The sequence below is a fragment of the Pygoscelis adeliae genome, unplaced genomic scaffold (genome assembly GCF_000699105.1).
Source record: "Pygoscelis adeliae isolate BGI_AS28 unplaced genomic scaffold, ASM69910v1 Scaffold402, whole genome shotgun sequence".
NCBI classification, from domain to species: domain Eukaryota; kingdom Metazoa; phylum Chordata; class Aves; order Sphenisciformes; family Spheniscidae; genus Pygoscelis; species Pygoscelis adeliae.
The window spans coordinates 5,931,648-5,942,702 of NW_008824411.1; the positions used below are offsets into that span (position 1 = coordinate 5,931,648).

General features: G+C 47.7%; 1 protein-coding gene across 1 annotated transcript in view; it reads left to right on the plus strand.

Annotated features, from left to right (window-relative positions):
* The first annotated feature begins 690 nt into the window (after positions 1 to 690).
* The window catches only part of RXRG (retinoid X receptor, gamma), a 22,639-nt gene continuing 12,274 nt past the window's right edge, over positions 691 to 11,055 (plus strand). The window contains exon 1 of the mRNA XM_009320626.1: positions 691 to 791. Within this exon, the coding sequence (XP_009318901.1) occupies positions 743 to 791 (49 nt within the window). The 5' untranslated portion in view covers positions 691 to 742. The remainder of the gene's footprint in view (positions 792 to 11,055) is intronic.

An 11,055-nucleotide genomic window follows, 5' to 3' on the forward strand; every position in this document is an offset into this window, starting at 1 on the left:
CCAGGTCCTGGTCCTCCTCAGCCCTGGCTGCGTTTCCTAGGGGTGACTAAGTCCAGCACCGCAGTGGTCACAACTTGGTACCAGGAGCACAGCTGAGGCAAGGCTTGGTGTGGGATGGGAGAGTGGAGCTCCCTGCCCCGCACAGCCCTAGCACCAAAGCACTGCGATGGTTGCACGTGTGTGCCTGCCCTGTCTGTCAGCCAGCCCATCATCAGGGTGCCAGCTCCTCTGGGCGAGGGTTGGCCCTTTGCATGTCTGGAAAACACCTCCACATGGCTGGGGCTAGTATAACTAATAAACTGCATCGAGCCTTCACTGGTGGAAAACCAAAGCACCCCCCTCCTTCCCCACGATGCTCCTCCCCTAAACAACTTAAGCTCCCCCCCTCCTCCCAATTTCTGATCTATACCAGAGCCGTCATGCATTGATCGGCGTCTTATCTGGGCGATTATGCTACCCGGACGGTCTGCCGTGAATTTGCAGGGAGCCGAGACAGCTGAGCACAGGAGCCAGCCCTGAGCGGTGGAGAACAAGAGCATGTCTCATCCTGGCGAGCAGCTGCTGCCGGCGTGAAGCGAGGATGAGGCCACGGGAGGAGGCAGCTGCCCCGGCACCCTCCGAGAGCCCCTGCTCCTGCAGAGCCATGTCCCGACCCCGGCAGGCTGCGCTGCACTCTGGGCAGCTTTGAAGTTAGAGGAGGCAGTTGTGTTTAGAAAGGCAAGAGATGAACTGAAGATTAAACATGTATGGGAATTATCCTCACTTCATTAAGTTTCCTGCGGGCTTTGGCAGTAAGTATTTTACTTGTGTTTGCAATCTGTGCCTTCTGGGTTAGGTGGAGGAACTGATCCCACAGTAGGAGTATGGGGGGGGTAAAGGGAATTTAAAAACATGTTTAACCTAGCTCGTATGTGGCTGTAACCTACGGTGCCTGTGTGCTTATGATTGAAGCTGTCCTGTGATTATATGTGCTGTGAACTTCAACACAGACAAACCAAGCTGCCTGAAATTATGCAGGCTTGAGTCAAACCATGACCCTCTGCTCTGAAGTTTAGTATACGGCATTTGAGAGATGCATGTGTGTGTTTGCGTGTGATGGACTGAATCTATTCATTGAAATAATAGGATCAAACCAAGTAAGTATCTTTCCAATTGCATTTTTATTAAGTTGTTTGAGGAAAAAATTTGAATTAAAAAAAAAATTAAAAGCAGCCCCCAAGAAATCTAAAGAGGACTCTTTCCTTGCCCAGTGGCTGTCTCCTGCCCTTGTGACACAGATACCACCATAATCGTGTGAAGCTGTGTCAGATTAGCCAAATGAGGCTGCACAGTGAGACAGTGGTTTGCAAAGGGCTGCGTATGCATGGTTGTGAGCTGCAATACCCCCGTGCATGCCAGCCGTGAGCGAGCCCCCGTTGCAGAAACCAGAACTGCTCTTGGGAAACGGACTTTGCAATTACCGGGGCTTGCTCATTATTTTTATCTGAAGTTATTCCTCTTGTCCTAACATGGGGGATGTGTAAAGGGAATGGGTTGAGGAGCTGTAGGGTGCCCCCCAACCGAGGCAGGGAGAAGGCAGGTTGGAGTGCTTGGCTGCAAGGGGCTGGAAGCACCTGTATGTTGGCTGCTGGCAAAATATTGATGCTGCTCCAGAGAAGTTAAAGTGCATTGTCGCTTGTGGACGTGCAAAGCCTTAGTATCTCTGGAAAACTCCTCAAGTTGTTCCAGGCCCCTCAGGGTGGGTAAATGCCTCCAGGACTTGTTCTGCAGGCCCCCAGGCTGTATACATCAATCTGTTATTTCTCTGCTAGAGAAGAGGTTTGTGCAGACATTGGATTGCACATGGAATGTTCCCTCTATGTGTATTTTTTTTCCTCCCTCTTGCACCAGATGCTCACCTCTGGTAATTCTCCAACTCCAGAAAAGTCATTGGTATTGCATCAAGTCATCCCCAAGTTTCACAAGTGCTTGACTTTCCAAAGTACCTTTTTTAGGCAGTTTCTGCAGAAAAGAGACGACTTGTTGAAAGAATCTATTTCTCACTGGTGTTTTTAAGGAACAAGCAAAGACAGGCCAAATTCTCTCCTATTGCTGCAATAAGAGTGAAACAATGGAAGTGTTATTTGTGTTTAATTTATTGAGTATTACAAATTTACAAGGAAGCAAAAGAAAAGTGACATTCAAACTGATCTTCACAGGAACCAGGCACAGATCCCTGTAAAGACAGGGGTCACAGCACTCAGCAGAACCTTTGGGAGATTTCTAGGAGAGGAAATTGGTAGTCGGAGCAGGCACTATTCTCCAGCCCACCAACAGTTCAATACACTGGGACTTTAACTTTCATTTAAAAGTATATTTAACTGGTGTTTTAACCTGCTTCTAACTTGGTTTAGAAAAACAGAGGAGCTTTCTGCAGATGAACCTCTGACAGAGATGCAAAAGCATTGGCCAAGTTTTTTTTTGGCTGCTTTAAAACAATTGCTCTGGCCTGTCCTGTGCTCCCTGGACACTATAGAACTGCAGGTCACCACTCACATCTACACTCCCCTCAAAGCTGGAGGGCTTCTATGCTCCCGAGGCAGCTTGAGGGGCCTGGGGGCCTGTAGGTGGTGTGGGGGCTGCCTCGCCCTGGGTTGTTGGGTCTGCAGAGAGGGATTTCTGGCTGTTTGAGAAGGCAATTGCTGCTCTGGCCAGACAACTTTAGGGCCTATGGGCTGTGTGAGAGGACACTCAGGCTTTGAGAGGGATGAAGCAGGATGGATCATAGTGACCATTGATGGGGGGTTGGTGTGGCAGCTTCCCACCGCCTTGGGATCCTCACCGCAAAGCCCATGCAGGCAACCTGCATGTCGGGCAGGCCCGCAATACGTTCGTTGTCTTTGCTGCTCCCCGCTCCTTTAAAAATAGCTATGAAACTGTTCCTTGTCTGCCTGCACTGTCACCATGAAGGGGGACATCAGGGTGGTGGAAAAGGGCAGTGTCCACACTAGACTGTCAGCTTGTTACATTCATTGTTCTTGCACTGTGTTGCTGGAGGGCACAGTTAAGGTGATGTGGCTGCTCCTATTCAACATGTCTAGCTCTTAATTTTATTCAGATTTCCTTTAGCTCTGAAATTCTGGGCTTCATTTTGAGCATAACAGCAAAAAAAAGCATGTGTTTTCTTTCTTCTTTTTTGCATTCAAGTAACTGTTACGTATGCTTTAACTAATTTTATCTGCATTCAGGTTAGAAATAAGGTACGTGTTTTTGATGGTGTGTACAACTGTCACTTTGATTGTAAATATCTGAATAACACCATCAAATTTGCCTGAGAATGTACATACACAAATTGCTAATAAGCACATCATTGGCGATGAGAAGGACAGACTCATTCTGAAGTGTTACAGATGAGTTTATAGAGTAGCAGGGAAAGTGTTCAGGTAAGTCACCCTTACACATCTAGAGCAGGAGTCGTGCACTAAGGCAGATGGATTTGCCTTCACAGCCTGGGCTATAGGAGCAAGGAAAGGGCTTCAAAATGTGTTTTTATTCTCCAGAAGTTTGCATTTCATCCGGAGCCCAGCTCCCAGGGCAAGGAAAGATGCTGTGCTGGCTGTCCTCTCTCTCTCTGAGCACTCTCTGGCACAGTTGGTTGGGGACAAGAACTAACTTGGCTCCTCCACAAAGTCTCTTTTATTAGTACTCATGTAACTTGGCCTGTGGCCACACCACCTCCGGCTGCAATCTTGTCAGCTCTCCCAAGCAAAGCGGGGTTAGGCCAGGTCGTTTGGGGGATAGGGAGAGTTGCAGAGGAAAAGCCAGGCTGTGCCTGGAGTGGGGTTGCTGCCCAGCTGTTTGACACCTTTTCACCTGTGACGGTCCCAGGTTTTGTGACCTGTAGGATGCTTTTTCCTTGGGTGTCACAGATTGCCATGTCTGTACCTGTAACTGTGTATGTGAAGAGGGCTCTTCCTTGACCCAGCAAAGGTGTGAGAAAATGCAGTGACTGGGCAACTCCTGCAGCTAGGGAAATGCAGATTTCTTTTCTTTATATATTTTTTTAAAGCAGGAGACACTTGCCTTCAATTACCTGGGGCAGCCACAGACCCTACAGCTGGTGGGATCCTTTCTGATGAGGACCTGTAGCCTCTTCAGGAGTTTAAAGACCAGTGTAGGAATTTGTGCATGTTTTTTCCTGATGGATGCTGTGCTGGAGATCCCACTGGCCAGGGGGGAAATCTGGTCAGACAATCATGAAAAACCCTTCAGGTCTCAAATTCAACAACTTTTATTTCTTTGGGGATGAGAAACTTTATCCAACTCTTGTGTATTACTGTGGTAACCAGGGGGGTGTGATACCTTGTTAAGGTGAGTAAATTTGGCTTGCAGTCCTTATTTTAATTACCTGAGAAGCAGTTGCTAAAGGAGTCTTTGGTTGGCAAGATCACCATAGCCATAGAGTTACCCTGTAATGCATGGTTCCTGTCAAAGTCATGGCAAAGCCTGTGTAGCTTCTGTGGATTTTGTTCCTTCTTTCCCTCCTCCTTAGCTTGGCTTCCTGGAGAAGAGACTATGTGGTTACACTGCAAGTGTGTCTTGTCCAAATGTCCTTGGACATATTAAGCTATTGACCCACTGTCCAATTTCAGTCAAATCAGACCAAGACCTCCAAATAGCATCTGATGCTGAGCTTGCACGAGGGTGGGTGAAAGTCTCATGTGGTTCCAGCCCGCTGCTTCTTGTGGGCCAAGTTTTGGGTGGCCCTTGTTTGCAAGGGCAGCACAGGAGGATTACCTGAGAGAAGGAGCAGCTCTTCCCACCACCCAGAGAGCTGAGGGAAACTTTCTCCCACTTGTTGGTCTCCTGCCCTGTGCAGATCCCTGTTGCAAAAGCCCCGGCTCACATATGTGCCAGCACACCTCCAAAAATTTTTGCTTCTCCGTGATGTTAGCTGTCAGGGGAAGGCTGCATTATTTATTGACTCAGAGCTGACCAGAAAGATGGAAGCACAAAGGTTACTGGACCTTAAAGGCAAGGCGAAAACAATAACCTTTCTGTAGGATATTAGCATGGCAATCTGTACTGCCTGTGGAAATCTGCTTGGACAGTTAAAAATACCACCAGAAAGGGAATAGTTTTTCAATTTAGCTTCCATGTATTAAATAAAAATGGCTTCTGCAGTCACAGCAGCAAAACTTTGTTTGATTCCAGTTAACATGGGTTCCCTGCTACATAACTACATCCAATTTCAGGAGTGTTTCTCACAGGTATTTCCCCTTGAAGGTCGTCCCCAAGGACAAGCTGCCTGCCAAGCTGTACCACCCACGCACGCCCATGCTCCTCTGCTGAAATCAGCCCTTCTCTGCATGTCTCTTCCCACTTCTCGGTGCTCTCTGATCTGTGGAGGATGAAGTATCTGCAAAGTTTTGCTAGTCATGTGTCAGGCAGGGCAACTTGCACCTTTAATTGTTCCTGCCAATGAAATGAACCCTTTCCGTGTATATCTGAGACCTCAGAAGCACAAGCCATGTTTTTCATTATTCGAAGAGTTTGTTCCAGCTTTTGATTCTCTCTGGCATTAAAAACAAAACTGTGAAGGTTGAAAGTATCATCATCTCTAGGCTTGCCAGGGATCTGCAGGTCTCAGGAGGCAGGATTGCTTTAGGCCTTAGTTGAAGAAAGACTCCAGTGTTTAACACTGATACCTTTCCTCTCAAGGCTTTTCTAGGTGTTAGAGCTGAAGGGGCATTAACCAAAACAAACTTGCAACCCATGTTGGTTAAATAAACAGTGTATGTAGGGCTCGAATGTTTCTGGTCTCTGTGCATTCTCATTCCACTTTCTGCTCAAATGTAATTGCTGAGACTGGTGTTTTCTGCCATTATTTGGGTGAAAATCGAGACAGCTTCATTGGTTGCAGCCTGGACACTTCTCTTCCTACTGCCATTGCTGAGACATTTGAGGTCACTTGTGTACTCTTGCAGGTAGTCTTTGCTTCCATGCCGGCCCCAGCTTTACCGTGAAATGCTCACAGCACAGAGGTAACCAAGCTGGCTTTATCGAGCTAGTGTTGGTCCTGGACCAGTTTAGCTGTGTTAGCCCAGATCTGGCTGTTTAGCACTGGTGTGGTGGACCTGAGCTTTGGGCTCTGCAGGTGCATCTGTCGGACACCTACGCATCTGCTGTGATGTAGACGGTGTTCATCTATTCCTTATTTTGTGAGCCTATTCATGCAAGTTTCCTATCCCTGGACTAGGATTTTGCTAAGGTGGAGGTGAAACACAGGTGGAAGTGGAGTATCAAAGCTTTCTGTCCTTGCTCAGCTTCAGTGGTTGGTGGGTGAAGGTAACAATATTACTTATGTCCTCAGGGGCACTGTTTTAAAAATGCAGAGAAACAAGTGGTTCTTAGGATCTTCCCTCATTGTTTTTTCTAATGTAAGCAGAATGTCTATGCTGACATTAGATATGATCCTTATTCTAAATGCTAAAGCAACAGGATGGATGTTGTGTCTGTGCGCACACTTCCAACCCACGGCTGCTCTCTGCAGCAAGTGATGTGATGCATTTGCAGAGGCAGTTTGAAACAGCAAAGCACCCAGAAGCAAGTTTCTTATTTTTAAACTTTGCTTCCTACAATGAGAAGGCTGGAGTGTGTGCGTTTCTGTACAAGAGAGTTTGTGAAGGGTTCAGGCACTGAGTTCTCTGGACACCGCATGTTTGCAGTGGAGACATCAGAGAATCCACACAAAGCAGTTCCGTCCTGTCCTCTCTTCCCCTTCTCCTCCAGGAGAGAAATAAATACAATATCAGGCTTCCCTGAACCTCCCTTCACCTGTCCAAGCATTAATGTGGAAGAGGGAGACAGGGGAGAAAGAGATAAACAGCCCCATTTGTGGATCAGAAATAAGCTGGTCTTGAGTCTGGAGTAGGTGGTTAAAAGCAGTAGTAAGCCCTGATGCTTGATGCAGGGTCTCAGCCGGTCTTCCCCAGCAGACATGGGGGACCTGGCCACTCTGGGAGCTGCACTCAGCGCTCGTGGGCAGGGGCTGTGCCAGCCGCAGAACCCTTGCCGCCCAATGCAGGGCTGCCCTCCGCTCTGTTGGGGCCCCGCCGCAGCTGGCTGAATCCCCAGTATCGCTTGTCACCTCGCATTACCTGACAGACAGACTCAAGGCCCGCTTTGGCCTGTGTAAATGTCACCTGTGCCAAATGCCACTGGAGAGGCGGAGGCGGCCGGCTGCGGCTGGGCACCAGGACTGAGTCCCGTCTCCCCAGTCCCCTCCACTCTGTCCCAGAGCTGCTTCCCCACTGCAGAGCAGCTCCTTGCTGGTCCCACTCCGTCACCATGCTGATGTTTCTGTTAGTCCCCCAAATGATGGGAGAAAATACTTCAAGGAAAGCCATGCCATCCCTGCAAGCCCACGGCCTTTCTGACTGCTTTCTGTTGGGAGATGCATGACACTGTTTTCAACCAAAATGTATCAGACTTGCAATCTCTGCTGTTTGCACTGTCCAAGCCAGCCTGGCTCCTTTAGACTGAAACAACTTTGAGGGTATTCAGCTCAGGGAATAAGTAATCCCGCTGTCAAGCATGCTTTGGCATGGCTCTTCCTGCACACCTTCTGCCAGCTGTATAAATTGTTCCTTGCACAAGCTGATAACCTGTAGCAGTCACATCTTACATCCCTCTCGGAGCACTCCAGACTGAAAATGAGAAGCTGAGAGGCGTATTTCCCCAGGTGTGGGAGGGTGCATTTCTGCTCCCTCAGGGACTGACTTCACAAACTTATCCGAGGGAAGGACTGGAAGTCAAAGTTTGGACCACCTTGCAGGAGTGCTTTGCTTTGATTTTTTTCCCCCCACACTTTTCTAAATGCAGTTTGTATTACAGTTTGTAACAGATGGATAAAATTGTTCATTGGTAAATGGAAAGTTAGCACTGATGGTTTTGACCAATGGGTTTGTCACAGCCTTAGCAGGCCAGCATGGCCAGGCACTGTGGAAACAAGTGTGTTAACTCTGGTTTGTGTCATCAGGCCCTGGCAGAGCCTAGCTTTACACCTGTGTGCTCTCCAGTAGATATTTTCATTTATCCATCCATCTGCACCAGCAAACACTCCTTCATGCATTCATGCTTCCTCTTTGGTGTCTTATTGTTAGGGTAAGAGAGAGAGGCACAAGCCCTCCAGGCTTCCTGGCTTCAGCCTTTGATCCCATCCTCGGGGCTAGGGGATTCCCCTGGCCATAGCCCTTGAACAGTCACCTCTTGGCATGGACACAAGCACACCATGGGACTTGCCCTGGCCAGCAGTCTCCTTGGGTGAAAGCTTTGTTCTGGGTCCTGTCCTGGTTTTGGCTGGGATAGAGTTAATTTCCTTCCTAGTAGCTGGTACAGTGCTGTGTTTTGGATTTAGGATGAGAACAAAGTTGATAACACACCGATGTTTTAGTTGTTGCTGAGCAGTGCTTACACTAGTCAAGGACTTTTCAGCTTCCCATGCTCTACCAACTGAGAAGGCTGGAGGTGCACAAGAAGCTGGGAGGGGGCACAGCCAGGCCAGCTGACCCAAACTGGCCAAAGGGACATTCCATACCATGTGACGTCATGCTCAGCACATAAACTGGGGGAAAGCTGGCCAGGGGGGCCGCTGCTCGGGAACTGGCTGGGCATCGGTCGGCGGGTGGTGAGCAATTGCATTGTGCATCACTTGCTTTGTGTATTCTTTTATTATTACTATTATTATTACTATTTTACTTTATTTCAATTATTAAACTGTTCTTATCTCAACCCACGATTTTTGTCACTTTGCCGATTCTCTCCCCTATCCCACTGAGGGGGGAGAGTGAGCGAGCGGCTGTGTGGTGCTCAGTTGCCGGCTGAGGTTAAACCATGGCAGTCCTTATGAGACTTGGAGCCTTTCTAATGGAGAAACTTAGTGGTGACAGTGTTTCTGTAAGGTCTGATGTAAATGCAAACAGTTAAATAACTCTCCTGGGAGTCTTTTCTTATTGGTTTAAATCTTCTGCATGATACTTTCAAAATATGGCCTTTTCTGTGTTAATGGAAAAGGATGAAGAATCATTCTTCTCCTTAGCTGTTCTGGTGTGACAGATTTCTGCCCAATCTCCCCTTCAGTGGCTTGTTTTCCAAGCTGAAGAATCCTCAAAGGCAATGTTGTTTATCTAGTTGTTTAAAGAGGCATAAAAACAATTTTTTTATAAGTCTGTGCTACAGATGCTGAGGGGGACTGTGAAACTACTCGCAGGTGATGAAAAAATGCATTTGCTTTTCTCTGAAGCCTGTAATGGCACAAGTCAGGATGGTCCTTTTAAGTCCCAGGAAACAACAGAGGTGCCTCTGTAAGCTGAGCGCTTAGGTAAGGCAGCGGCCAGGCAAACAGCACATCTTCTGCCCACTGCTCTCCTGGCAGCTGTCTCTGGGGTGAAAAGCCTTTGCGCTTGGAAGCCATTACAAGGTAGGGATTTTTCTGTCTACTGACAGAAAACAGGCTGCATGTCTCCATGATGGTGGCAGGGGGATGTGGGGTGACTCTCTCCAGCAGCAGGCAGGATCCCTGGCTCTGCCTCCAGACCGCCTTGCTGCCTCCAAGGCTTCTGCTGTTGTCATTGAGCCGGCTTCCTCTTGCTGCACATCGCTTTCCCACTGGGAGAATTGATCCAAAAAGCCAAAGCAAGAATTGACAAAGACCTTTTCTCCCCCTCCCTCTGCAGAATTAAGTCTGAAGTGGGTTGATAACGGCGGATCGAGTCCTCCTTGACTCTGACAAATGTCTTTAATGTTATTCAGCAAGCTGACCTTTTCCCGTCTTTATTGTGCATCTTCCCTTTGAATCAGATTTGATTGTTACTTCAGGTAAAATAACAAACACTGTCACGTAAATAACTTTGCAATAATGTTAAAAGGAGGAAAAAAACAAACAAACAAAACACCAAAGCGCTGCCTTACTTGCAAATGCAATGGGAACAAGCATCCTCTGTGCCAACCATCGAAAACCAACTGTGTGACCTTCCCACACAAGATCTTTGCCTTGCTACTCCAGGGAATGATCTCCTGTGTTGAAAAACCAACAGAGAAACAACGGTTCATTGAAATGTTAACGACAGCTAATGCTAACTGGGGTTGGTAAATTCTAGGGGAGGGAGAAAAGGTCATATAAATCCTTAAAATACAGCTAGATACATAACCCATTGGGACTAGTGGGCATTTGATGCCCAGATACCCTCTGAATATTTGAGACTGGTCTTATAGAAGACAGTGTTTAGGCTTTGGGTGAGGTGTTCAGCCTCAGAGGCTGCCCTAAGGTGGCAACAATCAAGGTTATATTGCTTTTCTATGCCACCTCTTCCCCAGTGGGGTTCAGGGACAGATTGATCTCATGGGACTACTGTGAGGCTCAGTTTGGCAATGTGCACTGGAGCTCTTTAGTGTGGAAGGAGGAACCCTCTTTCCTTGTGGTTGTGAGACTGTCTGCCCAGGCATGACTGTGTGGCCACAGTCTCTGCTCTGTCTTGTACTATGTGAGGAAAAGTAATGGACAAAATATTTTGTGGGTGCCTTGTCCTGTCACCCACATTGCTAGCATGTCATGGGCAGTTTCTGTCCTGCATTGCATCCACCTCCTGAAGATGCTGGCATCAGGTTTTGAGAGCTGGAAGAACATGTGAAATAGCACGGTGGAGAGGTAAGTGGGTGGAAAGGGGAAGAACTGAACCATGGGAAGAAGAAGAGGAGCCTGCTGAGCATGGTGCCTGAGCCATCGCAGGGAGCAAAGGTGCTTCATAAGACATGGGGAGCATTTAGGGTTTCCAGCATGTCTGGTGGAGATTTCATGGTTTCAAATGTGTGCTGTCTCTAGAGCCAGCTTGGACAAAAGAAATGGGACCTCAGGGAATAGTTCAGAGAAAACCAGCGTGAGGCAGGTAGGCAGCACACCTTCTTCCAAGTCAGCTGAGGCACCGAAGCAGTGAAGGAAGGTTGGATTATTAAGTATTATCTTCATAATATGTTTTGTTGCTGTATGTAACTCTATTTACTGTACCATAACCAATG